Consider the following 21,834-nt stretch of genomic DNA (forward strand, 5'->3'; position numbering starts at 1 on the left):
AGTATACTTCTTTTTGGTAAGGGGTACTACTCCATGCACTTTTGTCAAATGAATTCAGCAACATACAGTAAGCTCACCACCTAGTGGACACATCTCCTTATGTAGTAAATAACAAGCAACCACGTCTAATTATCAGACATTCAGAGATCAGCATGTATAAACACCACAAAATATGAACCTTCTTCTAGTGGCTATATAGCAGATTCAATCTGCCAAGCAAGCATGCTTTTGAACCAGGCTGACTGGCAAAATAACTGTGTTTTTGGAAATGACTGAAAAGTTGTATATTTTGTATTGAATGTTTTGTCTGTTTTGGTTGATTATATAAAGGAACCAGTTGACTGAGCATAGCCTGAGCTTGGGTTTGTTAAACAACACTGTTGATGATGCCCAGTCTTACTTGATGCCACAAGGTGCTTCTATGGTGTTTTGTACTTTTTGGAGCTTAACAGTTGCAATTAATCTAAATTGCTGTTAAATTTAAAACAGCTGCTTAAAGATGTACCTATCTGCATGACACTGCCAAACACTGAGGTGTTGTCCACTGTACTGCAGTTCCAGCGGCGGTTGCGAAACTGGTATTGGCACTCCTGGATGCCTGTCTTGGCACCCTCTCCAATGAACTGCATGTGATCTTGGTACAGCTGGCAAAGCCTCGTCTGACCTCTGGACAGTCCTGCTAGTTGACTGCACAGTGGCTGACCTCCTATGATATACGCTTCTGGTATCAGGAGGGGATTCATTGCTAGAGACCTGAAAGAGGCCCAATACATAGGCACACACATTTAGTGATGAACACGTTTTTTGCATGTATCAGCAATATTACACTCGTAGCTATGTGATATTGTTCTGCATCAGCCTAGGTAATCACAGCCATGCTGATATAGTGTGATATCATGCAGCTATGAGTATGATTTTATTCATACAATTTGAGGGCATGTGTGTATATAAATAAGAAACAACCATGGAGTGTCTTAATTAACCCATTTGTGTGCAGAAATAGTTTCTTTCATCCCCGATTCAAATCTCAAGTTAACAGTTTAACAGATGAGCCCAAGCCGCTGTTACTAATTCAAAAACGTCATTTTAAAATTAGTAACAAAGGAACTTTGAGTAGCTTCATTGAAATCTTATTGTATTGTGCAGATAAATCTTATTGTATTATGCCACTTCTCAATGCCATGTACTATAATAAATTTTACTACTGTTATTTGAATAAAATGTTTTTTATTAAGCAATTATATTTAATAAACAAAGATGGCATCATAAAAGTTACTCTTTAAAAAAGTAACTAATTATGTTACTTTAATCCCATAATAAAATGGGATTAAATACATTAAGTATATCTGTATTATTTAACATATTTAATTATTGCAGGTTTGCGTTGAATTTCACTGTTTTTATTCATTTCAAGGAATACTGTATCTGTTTTTTTAATGAGTGAGATTATTATTATTGTTGTTGTTTTTTTGCATGTTCACATTTATTCTAGAACTAAAGTAACATCTTACTCACAATTTCTCTCAGCATGGGGACAGGAGATATTTTAATCAATACATGGGGGGGGAAAGTAACTGGCATTACTAATTTGAAAAAAGTAACTCAGATATTTTCTTGTCAATTAAAAAGTAATGTTACTTTACTAGTTACTTGGAAAAAGTAATATTATTACGAAACTTGCGTTACTTGTAATACGTTACCCCAAACACTGATCATTTATTAATTCAGACCGATTTGAGGATTGCACAAAACAGAGATGTGGGATATATTATGTGAACATTGTAGGCTAATCATATCTGGTGTCACCATTGTGTGACTTTAGAAATATAAAGAATGATTTATACACTAAAGCTGTATTTCATTTGTTTTATTTTTTGAAATGTGGTTTATTTTATTTTATTTACTTTAGAGGAGACACTACCGCCAGTAAATGAGGGCAGAATTTTTTAGGTGAACTAACCCTTTAACCTAAACAAACGTCCTAGAAACTTCCTCTTTCTTGAATGAATAAAACAAAAACATCCTATGAGGACTAATAATTTTCAAATGCGTGTTAAAAACGCTACATACCACCATGAGCTAGCTTCCACAAACACTTGCATAAAGAAGGCACAGAAGGTAATGGCGACCACTCCGTGTCGTGAGTCCGTGACTCCACCCCACCCTGAGCGCATCAACTTCAGCTTGAACAACATTCTGACCTGAAAAACAACATGAGGAGTTACATCTCACACAATGCTCAGCTGTTACTCTATGTGCCAGTGAAGACATTTGAAGAATGTGTTTATCTATGAAAAATGAAGAAAAGAAAGAATTACAGCTTATAACTGCGTGTAATTTTGCGCCTAGTTACTATAGGTGTGAAGGTAACAAAAAAACAGACTTTGTACATGAAAAACTGCACTCATTTAGATAAAGACCTAGTCTGAGAAAGGCCTACAATCTAAATCAGGGTTCCCCAAATCTTACCCTGGAGGTCCAATGCGCTGCAGAGTTTAGCTCCAACCCTGATCACACTCACCTACCTGTTATTCTCTAATGATCCTGAAGACCTTGATTAGCATGCTCAGGTGTGTTTGATTAGGGTAAGAGCTAAACTCTGCAGGAAAATGGATCTCGAGATCCAGATTTGGTGATCCCTGATCTAAATGCATAATCTAGAAATCCTGTCTGTACCGACATGAAATGCACAATTGAAAACGTGGAGTATGAATTTTTGTGCATCAGGGAAAAAACACATAAGTGTCACAATGTCTTCCAAATGCAGCCTCCAAATGTGTCCTTCATGTCCTGGGCCATGAAGGATACAAAAAAATGGGTCCTTCAAAGCCCAAACTATCCCAAGGTTCATTGCGTGACAACAGAATTTTTTTAAAAGACAATGCTGGTACACTTTCAAATGTAAATATTGAGTTTCAACTCATTCAGAAACATTCTTTAAAGCAGTTCAAATGTTTACTTATATCTATAACATCATCTTAGTAATATATATGTATCAATAGTGGCAAAAAACTGAAAAAGACCCTGATTTTTGACCCAGGGTCCCACTCTCGGGACATGTTGCTGTCACAAGACAATCAGGATGGACGACTACCTTACAGGTTGGAGAGTAGTCTTAGATGGCCATTCAGCACATGGATTGAAGCAGCAGACCTTGCTTAGGTTGGAAGGCAAACAGCTATCACTGAGGGCAGTTTAAATTCCAGGGTGTTTAAACCTAGGAGCTGACATCCTGTCGATGCAGGGGTTGAGGTCCGGCGTGTGGAGGCTGCCCTCTAAGGGGGACCATCTTATAGACCAGGGGTCAGCAAATATGTTTGGCATCGGGCCAAAAAAAATTTCACCACTAGATGGCGGGCTAGAACATCATCAAAGGGAAAATGTAAGACATTTATTGATGAAAAATGCAACTAATTGCCTGTGAAAGGCTGTTACAGTGTCTTTAGTAACTGGTAGTTAGCTGTTACTCCAGGGTATATCATGGAATCATGGAGTTTAATTGAATACATTTTAAGACCTTTTTAAGACTCTTTACATATATTTTAAGACCTCATCGCCACTTCACGTTTTACATGGTTACAAAAGCAAGACACTTTAACTTACATTTACTATATATTGATTGTTAGATAGCACAACTAAACAGTCTTAGTTGCTAATAACTCCTTATAAATGCAACATAATTCTGAAGGATATGAACAAACCAACCAGAAGCATTCCCATAGCCTAAACACCATGATGCAGCCAGTATTACATATATAACCCAGAAACATTTTTTTTAGTGAAGTCATATAAAACCTTTCTGCCAAGAGGGTACAAAGCAAGGGTGTGACTAAACTCAAGGGTACTGCGACTGTGAACCATCATATAATGTAACCTGACTAAGTGAAACTATGAGTAAAAATGTTTCAGGCTAAAATATAAAAAAAAAAACAGCATGATCCATTTCCTAAATAAATTACCTTCATGAGTGTTTAGTGAACTAATAATATAAAACTGAAAGTCTAATTAAGATAATTAAGTTACCACAATAAAATGCAAGCTCTAACATGCAACACATATCTGTCCTGCTTAATTTTTTTATGCAGAGCTGACCCACTGCATAATTCACAAAACCTAAACTGAACTCATCGCACATTAAATCAACAGCCACAGCAATTAAAATAGTGTGTCTATAAAAATCAAGAGTGATTGCTTGAATCCTAGAATCCAAATTCTTGATTTTTTTTAAGAAGAACTAAGGAATTATTACACTTCTTAAGAAGCTTGAGACATTTTAAGAACGGTTTAGCTTGTTAACTCTACCTCTTGTATATACAGACAAATTATTAAAGCAACTCTATGTTTTTTTACCTTGAAATATCAGTTACAAAAACATTGTGATGGTATAATGACTTTTAATGAGGTAAATGCCTTCTGTGCCTTTCCTGTGTTCCCGAGAAACAGTAATCCTTAGTTCCAGTTGTAAGGCACATATTCTTTTTCTCATTTTTCTCATCCTTTTTCTCATCTCACCCAAATTCATGTTATTGATCCACCGTACAACAGATGTCCTTTTCTCTATTAGACGCTTTGCTTGAAGTGTACATGTGTTAACAGGTTTACAAGTGCTGTTACGGTATTCAATATTCTCAGGAATAATTCCCAAAATAAAAACTTCTGATTTCATTGGTAGATTTATAGATACCATCTCCTTCCCAAACTTCTGCACCTTAGGCAGTTCCATAAACCAAAACCATTTGACACATCACATTAAGCAAGCATTATATTTACTTGCCTCAAAATTGTGAAAGCTAAACTACATTACACAACTACACATGACTGTGATTACACACCAAATGGATCATTAAAAGAAAAGGATTGAATCAGAAACAGACATTGTCCAGATCTAGAACAAGTTGAGACATTCGATATGTTCATACATGGTCTGATTTGAAGTATAAAGTTACATGAAACTAATTTACAAATCTATTGTGAAAGGAATTTAATAAAACCAAAATTGCACACTTAAATATGCATATAAAAGTATGTGAAGTGTACTTATTGTCATGCAACATCCATTCAGTCAATACTCAGACTCCAGCTGAGATTAGTGAGTATTCAAGGCAAACCTGATTATTTTTTTTATTTTTATTTTTCATATTTTGTTCTTTTGCAGTAATATTGTACTGCCCTGTTAGAGTGATAAATTGCTCTGATATGCATTTTCACCAACATGTATAATATAGAAATTATATAGATAGGTGTGTGCCTTTCTGAATCATGTCAAATCAGTTAGCTGGATTTGTCATGGATGCCTTTCAAAGTGTAGAAACATCTCATAGCAATTGTATATGTCCTTTTATGGGGGGTCCTTTTATAATATGAATTTCAACTATAGAAATAGATGCAAATCTCATTAATTTGTGCCTATATGCCTAGATGATGGCTGCCCTAAACTTCTAGATGAATTTCTATTAAAGCAAGTATATAGACTATGCTATGAATTAATGAAGAATCGGTCAAACTGAAACGCCGGTAGATGGCGCCATAAACAACTAGATAGATAGATAGATAGATAGATAGATAGATAGATAGATAGATAGATAGATAGATAGATAGATAGATAGATAGATAGATAGATAGATAGATAGATAGATAGATAGATAGATAGATAGAAAGAAAGAAAGAAAGAAAGAAAGAAAGAAAGAAAGAAACATTAGATAGACAAATACTATATAAAACTTACAAGATGTTCCAACATTGATGTCTGTCCAAGCCGATGGAAAAATGTTATTGTGTTTTGCTTCCCGTTTTATCCGTCTCAGGAAGACCGCCGCTTTGATCTCTGTATGGCTATTAGCATAAGACTGATTGAAAAATTAGTTCATGTAAAAAAACTAATCCCAGTGAGTGTTTCTTAAAGATTTTGATAGACAGTACTCCCAATGCTGTTGCAGTTGACTCGTGCTGGTTGTCTGGATATTTTTAAATTTTTCCCCAAGTTCCATAAAAATGTAGGTTTAGGCTGAAAAAAGTCAATCCGCATGTCTACATGTCTCAAAAATCACACAAGTAATTTCCACCAAATGTATTCCAGAAGACAAGACTCTTCATTAACAGCGCCCTCAATAAATATTACAGATTCTCCATCTCACGTAGATATGACACTGCAAATACGCAAAATATAATTTGTTCACAGTTCACACTCTTGCTGAGAGCAGATGTCCAGTTTGTGCTGCTGTGTTCAGAGTCTGAAGTGTCTCCCGCACCGCTGTAATAAATTGCACAAGTAGTTTTCATCTTCATGCTACAAACTCCGCCTGTGATGATGCGTGTGGGAACGCAGCGCGTAAACTTATATTGGGCGTCTTTAATACCTGTACTAATAAATACAACAAGTATTGCATGTTTGGCCGTTTATATTTTACATTTAAAAACATTTATTTTGCCATTAATTGTAATAATCTAGTGAAATATTTGTATGCACACTGAGTCCGACAGCAGACGGCATGTTTTTTTTTAATATAAATATAGAAATTGCAATAAACATCGAATTAGGGCTGCGCAGTTTGTCAATCTAAACGTCTCAATATTGCCTTATAACTAATAACTACTGGATATTTATATGAAACGAGTGCAGGTGGTCTCTGTATTAAGGCATGTAGGCCTATTAAAGCAGCATAGACTATAGGCTACTAGACTACACTACAACAGACTGGAATAGAATACAATAAAATATAACTTTATATGTATCTATTGTAATGACACTTTCAATTAGCATTCTTCATTCATTCCAGGTAAACCTTTAAGTTGTGATGGGACCCATTGTTTCCTTTAGTGTCTTCAAATTTGTCTGATCAGAAAAAGAAAAAGTATTATATACGCCCTCTGGGATGAATTGCATTTGGGTTGGATTGTAATCTTATTAGTGAAGTCACTTCAGGTGGAGGTTGGAGACGGATTCCAGATATCAAATGTGAATGGATCTTTGTCAAGCCCCATGTAAATAACGTCTCCCAAAATGAAGGGGAAAAATGAATCTATGAGAACATGTTACTGTACAACCACTGCTCCTGCAAACCCACTGTCCTGCAGAGTTTAACCCCAACCCTAATTACACACAGCTGAATTATCTTATTAAGGTGTTCAGGATCACTTGAAAATTATAGGCCAGTGTGTTAGGGCAGGTTTGAACTAATCTTTGCAGGACAGAAAGCCTTCAAGAGCAGCTTTGAAGACCTTTGCTCAAGTGCCACCAACAGCTCATGCTGCACGTTTACTCCAAAAAAAAAAAACTTAAAAAAAAAAACACTTTTCCAATTGTTTTCTTGACAATAAGATATAAGACAGACACTGATTATTTTTTTTATTTATTTGTTTGCTATTTTCTAGCTGTGTTAAACAAAAAAGAATGAAGCAACATGTGCCGTTTTTAAATTGTTCATTATGATAAAGACTTTGCAAAGAAAATTTATTTTAGGTTATGTACACTCTTAAAACTAAAGGTGCTTCACGATGCCATAGAAGAATCTTTTTTTGTCTAAATGGTTCCATAAAGAACCTTAAACATCTGAAGAACCTTTCTGTTGAATGGTTCTTTGTGGAACCAAAAATGGTTCTTCTATGGCCTTTATTTTTAAGAGTGTAACTGCTGAAATCTATATTAGACCAGACAGCAAACTCATAACTGACCATTTTCATCTGCTAATAGCTGTATGACTTATGGTGGAGCCTATGTTATGGGCTTAAATTGTTCACCGGATACAGATAAATATTTCATATTTAATATTTGCAGTTAATGTTAGTTTGCATTATTAAGTTGGCTTGAGAAAGTCAACTTACTGAAATCCTATTTAAACTTCTTCTTCTTCTTATTATTATTATTATTATTATTTTTCTGACCGCAAAATTTTTGGACACTAACTCCTCCTAGACCGTTCAAGCTACATACTCCAAACTCGGGTCAGGGGCCGGTTGCATAAAACTGTTTTAGACTGGTCTTACAAGTTAGTCATCTAATTTTTTTCTTTAAGACGGGTCTTTACTTTGTAAGCCAGTTGCATAAAATCTTAGACTGGTCTAATTTAAGACCAAAAAGTTAGACTGATTACCCCATGGCTAACTTTTCCTTACAATCTATGTTGCCATGGAAACCAACTGTCAGCTGTGACAGATTTTTAAACAGCGTAGACTTGTGCTATGGCAAATTTTAATCTTTGGGTTTATGAACATGCAATAAGAAGAGAAAGGGTTTTCAAAGACCGATCAAATCCACTGGAAGTTCTTTCTGAAAAGGAACTGTTTGAAAAACTGAGATTTCCAAGACATGCGATTCAACAATTAGCATTTGACTTGGAGGAGCAGCTGAGCCCTGAAACTTCAAGAAATTGTAGCATCCCTCCACTGCTACAAATATGTCTAGCGCTACGCTTCTTTGCCACGGGATGTTTCATTAACGCAGCTGCAGACATAATCGGTGTACACAAGTCTACAGCATCAAGAATCATTCATAGAGTTTCCTGCGTGCTGTCAGGCAGACTCCCACTGTTTCCGACTAATGTCTCTACCTTGAATAAGGTAAAGGTGGATTTTTTCAACATTGCCGGATTTCCTAATGTAATAGGGGCCATTGATGGAACACACATTAGGATTCAAGCACCTTCAACCCATGAGCCACTGTTTGTCAATAGGAAAGGCTACCACAGTATTAATGTGCAGGCAATCTGTGATGCCAAACTCAGAGTGCTCAACTGTGTCGCTCGCTGGCCAGGATCAACCCATGACTCAAGAATCTTGTTGAATTCCCAAATTCATGATGCATTTGAGAGAGGAGAATTGCAAGGGGTGCTTTTAGGTGACTCTGGTTATCCACTAAAACCCTGGCTTCTCACACCCTTCTTGAATCCAGTCACTGCAGCTCAAACTCGGTATAACACAGCCCATGCCAAAACAAGGAATGTCATTGAAAGGTGTTTCGGAGTCCTGAAACGAAGGTTTCATTGTTTGCATGGAGAGCACAAAATGAAACCAGAGAGGGTTTGCAACATAATCTGTGTATGTGTTGTTTTACACAACTTAGCAAGGTAATAAATAGAAATTTAGGCAATTATTTTTATTTTTAATAGAGATCTTGCACTCCCAGACCTGGAAGAAGACCAAATGCTTGAGGAACCTGCTATGGAGATCAATGAGGCAGGAGATGAAGATGGATGTGGGCGTTACATTCGCCAAATGATTGTAGAAAACATTTTCTCTGTTTGATTGAGAAAAGTGAAAGAATGAATTTTGAAATGCACTTGACAAATTTTAATTTAATCAAACCAATATTTACAAAAAAAAAATACACAGGATCAGTAGTAACTTCTGAAATACAATATAATCTTCAAATCACTTATATAGAACTACACTAATATTTACTTAAATACATGTCAAATCTATGAAATACACCTAAAGTTATTTGTATAGAAACATTGCTTTCATTTACCTGTATAAGTCAACTAGAAAAACTCAGGAATTAAGTAGTTAACAGATTAATACTTCAGTTAATGAGATCTAAATTTCATGTCCAAGCTTCTGTATCTCCAGTGTTAGCTTAGTTTTCTCTAATTCCAGTTTTTGTATTTCTAATTTTAGTTTTGCTTCCTGCAGTGTTAATACTTCATATTGTTTTTCCAGTATATGGTTCATGGTTATTTTGCTTGCAGTGCCTTTCTGTGACTCCGTGTCTTGAGCCACTTCCCGCAGGTGCCACTTGGGTGCTGTCCAAATCTTCTCCTTTAATAAAAATAATAAAAAAAACAATATTAGCAATGTTAATGAGTGACATTTTAAAAAGATATATTATATTATTATGTTATAGATCAGATAGTTTATGCTAGATTCACTGTTTAGATGCACTTGAAATGTGCTGAGGACTTGAAGTGGTGTAAGTGCAACAAAAACATACAGTTATCGTTCTCTGGTGTGGACGCAAATATAGTTATCGTTGTATTTATAGTTATCGTGCTTGGTGTGAACGGGCCTTAACTGTTATGTTTTACCTTGTGTTGTTTGGTCCTGAACCAAACACAACACATGGTACTCAATCCAAGACAGCAGAATAATATACAGAATAGCAGACTTAAAAAATCAATCACTTTCAAAAACACTACTACTTACGAGACTGTCCAAGCGACGCTGATGCAACAGCTGTGTGAGGCGACGTATTTTCCCCAGCAGGGGGTGAAGTCGCGCAGGAAACTCCGCTCTCCCTCCCTCCGGGGATTCCCCAAAACATTGGTGATTCATCGCCATATATTTCAATGATCATTTCTGTTGTTTTTTTTAATTTTACACTTGGTCCTCCTCCCGTTGCTGGTTTTTTTCGTTTGAATATTTCCTTCTTTGCTTCCTGCACCATGTTTTTAAACCGTTTCTGTACGTCTTTGACGGTCCGCGGGACAGAAGGATTTATACTGTTAACCTTATCCGTCATTGTGGACCAAGCCTTGTGTTTTTTATTGTTTGCATTGTAATCGCTAAATTTGTTCATTAAAATCGATTTTGCAGCATTGTATTCCTCCAATATGCAAATATTTTCAGCAAAGGAAAACTGCGACGAGCGCCCACTGTCGGCCATTTTGTTTAAGCTGTTCAGCGTCTTACTTTTCCCACAATGCAGTGCAAATTAGACTGTCTTACTAAAGACAACCATGTACTTATTTTATGCAACAGTCTTTCCCCACTGACTTTAGCTGGTCAGGCTTATTTTTTAGTAGAGCTTAGTTCGGGCCCAAAAAATTAAACCCGATCCTACCCGAGCCCGTGCACCTTTTGTCCGAGCCCGACCCGGTCCGACACATTAACTGTAATTATGAGCCCGAGCCCGATTTAAACCCGACTATTTTTTAATACGTGAGCCGTTATAACAGACGTTCTCAACTACAATTCTAAGTTGTTGGAACTACAGAAATTAGTTTAGATTTATCTTAATGAAAAATGCAACAAGGACGAAGCATGTAAACTGCATTGTTTGTTTATTCAGAATGGATCGCAAATAGATCCGAATGAAAAAAAAAATAGCCTAAAAAATGTGAACAATGATAAACACAGAAAATGAACAAGTAATTAACTTTGGATGGCATATTTAATAAATATGATAAGTTTTAGAATATTTTTAAACAAAATAAATATTTTAAAGCCTATTACTAAAAAATAGCACTTAATGCACTTCACAAATCCGACACATGTTGTCACTGCCCACGACTTGTTGAAAATGTTTCCATATCTCTGACTTTCCTCCAAACTTGCTCAAAGTTAATTCCCCCGTTTTATTTTTTTTCTGTACGTCTTCAAGCTCATGTTGCACTTAAGCTATACACATACACAATACAGCACGGCTGGCCCGGTGTTATGTGTGCCAGTGGAGGAGTCGCGGGAGCTAGAGCGTTGCTGCGCATGACACGCGTTGCAACTTGCGCAACTTTGTAGACCTACACGTCACGTGTTGCTCAGGCCGACTTTGCTAAAATATTCATATAATATTTATAATTATGGCATAGCTCTCCACCCAATTAGGCTTATTAAGTAATGATTAAAAAAAAAAAAAAAAAACCACACACACAAATGCTTGATCATGGCCCCGCCCAGCCCGGCCCGAAGATAGTGGCAGGAAATATCCGGGCTCGGCCTCGGGCAGAGAATCTAAACTCTAATTCTTAGACACAGTCTTAAGATAATGGCTATGTTTATGCAACCGGCCCCAGATCTTCATACTGTTCTGACTTAGTGTGCTATATCTTTTCAGACTGGTTTGAGTTACGGTTTTCTTAAAAATTAATATTAAAAATCATAAAAAGTCCCATAGACTTTCATTGACCAAAAGTCCATGTCTGTTTGAACTATGTTTAATGTAAACTGCTAGAAGCCATTGATACTCAATTAAGCTTTAAGCTATCTATGTTCTTTATAACTAATAACTAATCTATCTATCTATCTATCTATCTATCTATCTATCTATCTATCTATCTATCTATCTATCTATCTATCTATCTATCTATCTATCTTCAAACCTTATCTATCTATCTATCTATCTATCTATCTATCTATCTATCTATCTATCTATCTATCTATCTATCTATCTATCTATCTATCTATCTATCTATCTTCAAACCTTATCTATCTATCTATCTATCTATCTATCTATCTATCTATCTATCTATCTATCTATCTATCTATCTATCTATCTATCTGTCTGTCTGTCTGTCTGTCTGTCTGTCTGTCTGTCTGTCTGTCTGTCTATCTATCTAGTCATGCTAGAATCATGCTAGCGACTTGCTAGTCATGCTAAAAGCTACATGCTAGCGACTTACTAGTCATGCTAAAATAATGCTAAAATCATGCTAGCGACTTGCTAGTTGTGCTAAAATCATACTAGCGACTTGCTAGTCATGCTAGAATCATGCTAGCGACTTGCTAATCATGCTAGCGACTTGCTAGTCGTGCTAAAATAATGCTAAAATCATGCTAGCGACTTGCTAGTCGAGCTAAAATCATGCTAGCGACTTGCTAGTCATGCTAAAATCATGCTAAAATCATGTTAGCGACTTGCTAGTCGTGCTAAAATAATGCTAAAATCATGCTAGCGACTTGCTAGTCGTGCTAAAATCATACTAGTGACTTGCTAGTCATGCTAGAATCATGCTAGTGACTTGCTAGTCTTGCTAAAATCATGCTAGTGACTTGCTAGTAATGCTAAAATCATGCTAGCGACTTGCTAGTCTTGCTAAAATCATGCTAGTGACTTGCTAGTAATGCTAAAATCATGCTAGCGACTTGCTAGTCATACAACAATCATGCTAGTGACTTGCTAGCCTTGCTAAAATCATGCTAGTGACTTGCTATTCATGCTAGAATCATGCTAGTGACTTGCTAGTCTTGCTAAAATCATGCTAGTGACTTGCTAGTAATGCTAAAATCATGCTAACGACTTGCTAATCATGCTAAAATCATGCTAAAATCATGCTAGCGACTTGCTAGTCATGGTAAAATCATGCTAAAATCATGCTAGCGATTTGCTAGTCATGTTAAAATCATGCTAGTGACTTGCTAGTCATGTTGGAATCATGCTAGTGACTTGCTAGTCATGCTAGAATCATGCTAGTGACGTGCTAGTCATGCTAAAATCATGCTAGCGACTTGCTAGTCATGCTAAAATCATGCTAGCGACTTGCTTATCGTGCTAAAATCATGCTAGCGACGTGCTAGTCATGCTAAAATCATGCTAGCGACTTGCTAGTAATGCTAAAAATCATGCTAGTGACATGGTAAAATCATTCTAGCGACTTGCTAGTCATGCTAAAATAATACCAAAATCATGCTAGCGACTTGCTAGTCATGGTAAAATCATGCTAGCGACTTGCTAGTCATGCTAAAATCATGCTAGCGACTTGCCAGTCATGCTAAAATAATGCTAGTGACTTGCTAGTAATGCTAAAATCATGCTAGCGACTTGCTAGTCCTGTTAAAATCATGTTAATGACTTGCTAGTCTTGCTAAAATCATGCTAGTGACTTGCTAGTCATGCTAAAATCATGCTAGCGACTTGCTAGTCTTGTTAAAATCATGCTAGCGACTTGCTAGTCATGCTAAAATCATGCTAGCGACTTGCTAGTCATGTTAAAATCATGCTAGCGACTTGCTGGTCATGCTAAAATCATGTTAGAGACTTGCTAGTAATGCTAAAAATCATGCTAGCGACTTGCTAGTAATGCTAAAATCATGCTAACGACTTGCTATTCATACTACAATCATGCTAGTGACTTCCTAATCATGCTAAAATCATGTTAGCGACTTGCTAGTACTGCAAAAAATCATGCTAGCGACTTGCTAGTAATGCTAAAATCATGTTAGCGACTTGCTAGTCATACTACAATCATGCTAGTGACTTGCTAGTCTTGCTAAAATCATGCTAGTGACTTGCTAGTCATGCTAGAATCATGCTAGTGACTTGCTAGTCATGCTAAAATCATGCTAGTGACTTTCTAGTCATGTTATAATCATGCTAGCGACTTGCTAGTCATGCTAGAATCATCTATCTATCTATCTATCTTCAAGCTTTAAAACTGCTGAAAACTTTAAACTATTTCAGAATGAAAACCATCAAACTTAAAACTTTTAAACTTTTTAAACTTTTAAAACTTATTTAAACTTCTTTAAACTTTCTGGTCCGGCTTTCTCAAGCCAACTTAAAGTTTGTCTTGACGAACTTTTTTTATCTAGTTTGTACTGTTTTCAGTGTTCAATGAATAAACAAAAACAAAGCTAGACTCCTCCTTCACACACATATACACGCAACAGTTACTCCCAATTATCAATCACAGTCAGATGTCATTACCCCAGTCATCAAGCACTTCCCCTCATTCTAGGGGCCTCATTTATAAAGTGATTTGGTCTTAGAGTTTGCGTGCACTTAAACATATTTGTAAACACTGCCCTTGATGTGGAAAAAAGTGCTTGGTGTCACGTCTAAGCAGACGTACACACTTTTTCTAGTTTCTATTTTTTATTAGGAGTCGTTTACAAGGCAGAGAGCTGAAACCATACAGTTGCACACAAGTTAAGATCATTTGCGATTTATAGATTTCACATCTGTGTTTTCTGTATGTACGTTCATTCTATGAATCACACATACGAATATATGACAGATGATCGTAAGATCAAATTTAGGATGGTTGCAAGATTTTATAAATGAGGCCCAATGTCTGGCCTCCAATAGGATACAGATTCTCATTGAACACTTACTGTCATGGACTTACCTGTTCTCGTGTGTATCTCCAACGATATTCTGCTGTGTTTGTTTCCATCATTAACCTAACGTCTTGTGAAACATTAAGTCTGTTTGTCTAAAATGTTTAAGATTTGTAGTGTTTGAAGTGTTCCTTATCTGTACCAATCTGTTAAAGTAACTCCTGCATTTGGATTTCAATCCTAACTCTTTCTGAGTCTGGTTGCTATACTGACAGCTAACAGCCACACTGCTGTTTTGAAGAAAATGTCGTCCAAACCAGTTTTGGACATTCATCAGGAAAATAAAAATAATAAAAGCTTGGTTTGTGTTATGCGTAAAAAGGCTTTATATATATATATATATATATATATATATATATATATATATATATATATGTTTTTATTATTTGATCCAAGATCAGTTTCTGGTACAAACTAACAGCTGTACTCAACTGCTTGCCACTATTCAGTGTGCAGATTTTCAAAATGATTATTCACATCAGGGTGTTAATACTTCTTTTCTATGCAAATATGTTACCCAATCAGAACTGTGGGCATGCAAATTTTAATTTAGTAGTAGGTCATCCAAGTATTCTGTGCATATAGAAAAATTTTGTAAAATACAATTTACTAATAACCTTGGTTTCATTTGAGCATTCAGATTCATCAAAATACACTTATTTTTAGAAGAATGTAACCCCCTTTTTAAATAGCAGATGCGTCATACGGAGTAACTGAGGCTAGTAGATGCAGAAAGTTAAACCTAAGACAAATTTTGTCAGTGAAGCGAAATTTTGTACATCTTTGAAATTTCGCAATAAAAGGTAAATTGTATTTACGCATTCATTCTAACAAGCAAAGATCAACAAATCTGACACATTGTATCTAGTGTAGCTAGGCAATTTGCTCAAATTTTGTTCCAGTTGGTTCCAAACAAATATCCATCTTTAAAGGGCAGGGTTCAATAGGCTTTCATTACAAAGTTGTAGTGAGATGCCTGTTACTTTCAAAACCTTCTTCAGCCACTTCTGCGGTTGCTGTTATTTTTATACAAAAAATATACAATATAAATCTCATAATTTGGACTATTACACTTTGTCATAGCATTTAAAGAATGCAACAAATGTGATTCTGTTGAGACATGGAAAGTAACACTCTTACTTTATATGAACTGTAAACTTTAATCATACTGTGATCATTTTGGGGGACTATGACAAATTAAACATGCCATGTGCTAGAGTTTCAACTGTCTGTGTGAATATGAAGAACGTCTATATTTAGTAAATATTCTCAAAGCAGAAATGTGTGACACCATCAGTTATGAACCATCAAATACACATGGCAGTACATTTCAAGCTGTTAGGTGAATATTGTGTTGTATGAAGCTATGTTAATTCATGTGTAGACATGTTCCAGATGTGAAAGTCAAGAAACTTATTTACTGCTTCTTTTCATTTGATTACAAGTTTCTTTTATGAGTCTGAATGATTTTGCTTTTGACTATAAATGTCAGGCTAATTTTGTTTGACCCACTTTGTATTGTATATCTTCTAGTACTGTTGTACTGGAATTTACATTTAAAGTAATGTATACTTAATATATCTCAAAAAGATTAAGTCCATTTGATATTCTGTTCTCTAAAATAAGTGAAAAAACATTCAACTACGGTGAAGGAGGTATTGGAGCCATATTTATTATCTGCCTGATATTGCAAGCCAGAACTCTTGAGAAAGAAATACACAAATAAATGCAATGCAATGTCTTCTCAAGATACATGATTTGCTAAATCATAATCTGTGGCTGGATAGTGTGGAATGAGGTAAGTGTTAAACACTTGAGCTTAATGCTTACCCAACCCTATGTATAAGCATAGCACTTGTGAGACTGGAAGCACCACTTAACTTAAAAGATTCTTGAAAACAATTAAATGATAGACTTAGTCTATCGAATTATTTCTATTTAACATTTAAAAAAACATTTTATTATTCACTCATATTTATTGAAATATCTCTTAATTTTCATTTTCAAGGAAAAAAATATTTTTAAATATTACTTGAAATGACAATCAAAACAAACAGAACACTACAAGCCCTATTGAAGGAAGAAAAGTGTTGTTGTTTTTTTCATTTAATGGCATTCTTGCAACTTCCCTGTGGCAGAGGACTAACTGTGTCAGGCATTAGCACAAACACTTTCACAACCTTCAGAACAAACTCCCTCCCAAGGAATGTTCAAAAGTAGCTGTAAAACAGAACCATTCCTCCTCTGCCAGTATTTCTTCATCTTGGTTATAATTGTTTAAAAGGAAGAAGACAGGAAGAGACTAACAGGTTAAACATTTCTTTTATAGATATCTACACAATAAAATCACGAGTGTTTCTTTAATGTATAGTGCCTAGCACTGACAAAGTTAATAGAATTAAATTGTTGGTGTTGTTTTAGGTAGTTATTGTTGTTCATATTTAGTCAACACTCGTGCAAGTCCAAGCTGATAAACTATGCCTACTTTCAGTCTTCCTCTCAGCTGTTTGATCAACATTTTGTCAGCTGTTTAGAGCAGGGTTGCATTTCCCAAAAACATTGTAAACCTAAGTAGATCATGGAAACCACTGGCACGTGTGGTCTCCACATCTAATCAACGTGCAATGCTTCTGGGAAATGTAGCTTTTAAATTGTATCTGTTTTATTTGAGGAATTTGTGATAAATACTTTTTATTCACATGGTGACGGATTTAACAATGTACAATCTGACATAGTTACATTATTTGCGTTAGTTACTTCAGATTAGTTAAAAAATTAGATATAAATATCTACTATGATTGTCACAGTCTCAGTTTGCAAGACCAGAACACTAAAGTGTTTTCTTTTGTGATTTTTTTTTTTTTTTCATTATGGACATACCTAAGACTTTTGTGCCTTGTGCAGAAAGAAATCTCCCTTGATGAAAATGTAGAGGAGTCTCGCCCATCTGACCACTTTCCGCCACACAAGAGCAGTTGTCCAGGAAGGCTTCTCAAGAAGGGATGCACCGAATGTTTGGCAACCAAAATTATTCTGAATAAATTATAGCGAGCAATGACGTGACGCGATCAAATAGATACTACTAATGCAGCAAACATGTGGGCAGTGTGGAAGCATTTAAAACTGTCTGAGAAAAACAAAAAATCATTAAAAGCACCAACAGCGACAAACTGTTTAGAAGCGCATTGCATGTCTTCCATGAGAAGAGAAAGGGCTGGTTACTGTATGATGACTGAAATCACCAAATGGCCTTAAACCATTAGTAAATAAACTACAGAACGCTATGTTATCTAATACACGCACCAATTGTATTTATTCTGACAGCGCTGCACCAGCTCCTTAGACAGGGTTCAAAGTCCAAAGCACGAGGAATATCTGCGTGGTGAGAATCTGCTATGATAAATCTGCTGCTGTCAGCAAAAAGTAGTACTGAGGTCTTCTTGCGGGTTTCTGACAAAATAAAAGTCAACATTCATAAATGTTAGCATTGTAATTTTACTGCTGTTCTGTATAATAAAATAAAACAGTAAAAAAAATGATAATAATCATGACAACAGCTCTATTAATACATTTATTATAACATTCACTTCTGCTCAGCAAGGCTGCATTTATTTGTACATTAAAAACACATGCCTGATTCAAGAAGGAGGTCTTAAAAATGTCCAAAGAATATTATTTTACGAACTTATTAATTTTAAGTTCAATTGAGTTAATAATAAGCTTTGTTGGTAGGCTATAATGTCTACTAGAATGTTACAAATGTTCAGCGTTAAGTAAATATTTTTTAATAGTTGTTTTATAATTGTTTTTATTTTTTTTATTTTTTTTGAAAAGCAAGACAAAACTGTAAAAATCACATTTTGGCTGTTTAATTTATGCAATGGTAAAAAAAACCCCTGGCAAAATACATGGGGAAAAAACACAAAAAAAAAGTGTTCAGTAATCTGCCTTTAGCCCAGTGTTTAATTTTGTTCGACTGCGGCAAAAATTTTTAATTTCGGTGCATCTCTATTTTCAAGGGAACTTTGCTGTGTTTGTGGAGCAGGTGCCAAGTGTTTGTGGAACAGCCTTTACCGTCAGCATTGGGATGATGATGCCAGCCCCACTCCCAAACTAATGCCCAGACAGTCACCACCCCACTGCAAGAAGTGAGAGCCTGAGCCCACCACAGACAGAGACAATGCCTCAGAATGCCAGGAGGAATGACTGAGTCTGACGCCAACACGGAGCCAAATGGGACCCTGTCCAAACAGTGAATACTCCAATACTTGGAATTCGAGGCTATGGATGGAAGCCCCACCCAGCCTCCCAACACTGAAATTGAGTGTTTACTGGACATAGAAATTATTTTTTAGAAATGATTTTTATTTTTGTTTGGATTTTGTGCATTTCTTCAGTCTCCTCAGCCGTCAGCCAGTCATTTCTGTTCCCTGTCAGTCCCTCCGTTTCACCTTCTCCCAATCTCGGGTCTGCTGGGAGTCTTTGTCTGCTGGATCTGAGGAGCCCGTGGCTCTGCCTCCGGCCTCGGATGGCTAAGCTCCATCTCGTCCCACTGTCCAGACTCCTGTGCCTGCGCTCCTCTCACCCTCGATTCCAGTGTGGAGCATTAGCCATTGGGCCTCACCTGGCAGCTGGGTAAAGGTGCGGTCACACTGCACTTTTCGTTCCATTGACTTCCATTCATACGCATGCGAATGCTTTAGACCGGAAACGCAAGCCCATGCGAAATATTTTCCCATTTCGCTGCGTCTGAAAGTTCAAACTTGGTGAACTCTGACCAACGAATTCGAATCACATGACTCTGTGGGACCAACAGGAGATCGATACGTCACAGCATGACCTCTAGCTGAATGAAAAGAACATTAAATTTAAACATTTAAAACTGCAACACTGCGGTAAAGTGTAGTAGATTGTGTGTTTTTACATTTAAAATGTATTATTAGTGTCATGTGCTGAATTTAACTTTTAAAAAGACGCGGGTGAGCATGACGTCATATCACGACAGTTGCAGCAGCATCCGAAGGAATTTCGCATGCTCAAAGTCTAGTGTGACCGCGCCTTAAGACTGATTACCCCTTGGTTAACTGCTATTTGGTCAGACTAGTTCTTAAGACACTGTCTTAACATAGGGGTTAAGTTTATGCAACTGGCCCCTGGCTGTGGCCTGGGTTTTCATTCACCCTCTCCTGCTCAAGTCTCCTCCCTGGTCATCTCCTCCACCAGCACCTCCCTGGATTTTGTTTGTTGTCCTCCTCCCAGTCATCTGTCCACCTTCAAAGCCTCCTCCTGCATCCGTCTGCCTGTTTGAGCCATCCCATGTCCAGGTGTGTGACTTTAATTAGCCTTGTAAGCTTATGTACTTAACTTGGTCTGTTTCATTTCAGTTTGTCTGGTCTTGTTGGTGTGTGGTTGTGTTTATCTTACCTGTGTTGCTTTATGTGTAATATAATATTATAATAAATACATTTGAACCTTTATCTTTATCGTTGTGTGTAACTACAACCAAGTTGTGACTATAATTATGAATGTTTATTTATATATATATATATTGAATTCATTTTGTATTTTCAAATGCTTTATGTATGTATGTATGTATGGCGAAGTGGTTCTAGGCATGAGTTTAAAGAACAGCTTTGAAGAGCATTTTATACACAGAGAAATGCTGTTGTTTGTATGAAACTCCGACTACAGACCACAGATCAGCCTCCTGGCAATAATTGCAGAAAAGCAATATCAGTAATAAAACACTCTTCAAATGAGAATGTGGTTAAGCACAATAAAGACAACAGTGTAGTGTAGACATGCTTTGGTTGGTAATCCTGAGAAGTCCCTAGATGTCTTAGACATGTTCCCTAGACAGAAACATGCCTAGACCTAGACACACCTGGCACACACCTCCTATAAATCTTAGTCTGTATAGTAGCTTTTGTCCTCTACATTGCAATGTTTTAAAAGCTATAAAATATGTATATAATTTTGTTTTTACTGTTGTTTATGTCTGGCTAAGATAAGTCTCCCTTTTTTGAAAGGTTGAAAAGAATTTTTCATCACTCTCTGGGGAAGACATCTAAACAAAAATTCTGCTCAGCCTACATTAGACCCATGGTTATTGTGATTGCAAAACATAAGCCCCTAATTACCACACTGAATAACTCAACTAAGATTCAGAAAACTATGAAACTGGTGATGGTAATATTAAACAATAGCACATAAGAGATTCATATAGGTACAAGCACTAAAGCATCTGTGTTGCTATCTGATATAACAGTGTCTTTGAATTCTCATTCAGTCCGATAACTTGACTAAAACAATTTAGCTGAACAAGTGAATGCAGAAAAACATATTATCTTGCTCTGTGCTGGTTGGCACATCTCAAGCTTTCTGTTACTTCTGTATCTCCTACCGTGGCTCAGATGTCTGTGTTCTGGTTTCCCTACAGTGGTTCAGGCTGTAGGATTGCAGAGTGACTAAAGAAACATTAACAGCAGGACGGTACTAAACTTTACATTTCTTGTCTATTACCACTTACACCAGTGATGGATATAAGCACAGTTAGAATAGCAAATTACTGCTATTGTATTGCAATAGGTACACTCTTAAAAATAAAGGTGCTTCAAAAGGTTCTTCACAGCAATGCCACAGAAGAACCATTTTTGGTTCCACAAAGAGCCATTCAGTCAAAGATTCTTTAAAGAACCATTTCTTGCTTACCTTTTTATAATCAGAAGAACCTTATTTGCCTCAAATAACCTTTTGTGAAACAGAAAGGTTCTTCAGATGTTAAGGTTCTTTGTGGAACCATTTAGACAAAAGGATTCTTCTATGGCATCATGAAGCACCTTTATTTTTAAGAGTGTAGCACTTGTAAGTACTTAGTATCACGGTAACACTTTATAATAACGTTCAGTTTTAAGTCATTTATAAGTGGTTAGTTAATGATAAAATATTGATTTGCAAGACATTCATAAATGTTTAATAAGTGATATGCTAACAATTTGTGTATGTTTTGTTAATTCATTTACCAGTAATTTACAAGTAATTAGTTAATGACGAACCAATCATTTACAA

The 21,834-nt window shown here is 36.2% G+C and overlaps 1 protein-coding gene across 1 annotated transcript in view; it reads right to left on the reverse strand.

Annotated features, from left to right (window-relative positions):
- Positions 1-6,240, reverse strand: part of wnt5a (wingless-type MMTV integration site family, member 5a) — a 31,447-nt gene extending 25,207 nt beyond the window's left edge. Inside the window, exons 1-3 of the mRNA XM_073818645.1 lie at positions 5,726-6,240; positions 2,071-2,201; positions 506-753 (exon numbers count right to left, since the gene is read on the reverse strand). Coding sequence (XP_073674746.1) covers positions 506-753; positions 2,071-2,201; positions 5,726-5,740 — 394 coding nt within the window. The 5' untranslated portion in view covers positions 5,741-6,240. The remainder of the gene's footprint in view (positions 1-505; positions 754-2,070; positions 2,202-5,725) is intronic.
- Positions 6,241-21,834: the final 15,594 nt, after the last annotated feature.

The sequence above is a fragment of the Garra rufa genome, chromosome 15 (assembly GCF_049309525.1).
Source record: "Garra rufa chromosome 15, GarRuf1.0, whole genome shotgun sequence".
In the NCBI taxonomy this organism is placed as follows: Eukaryota; Metazoa; Chordata; class Actinopteri; order Cypriniformes; family Cyprinidae; genus Garra; species Garra rufa.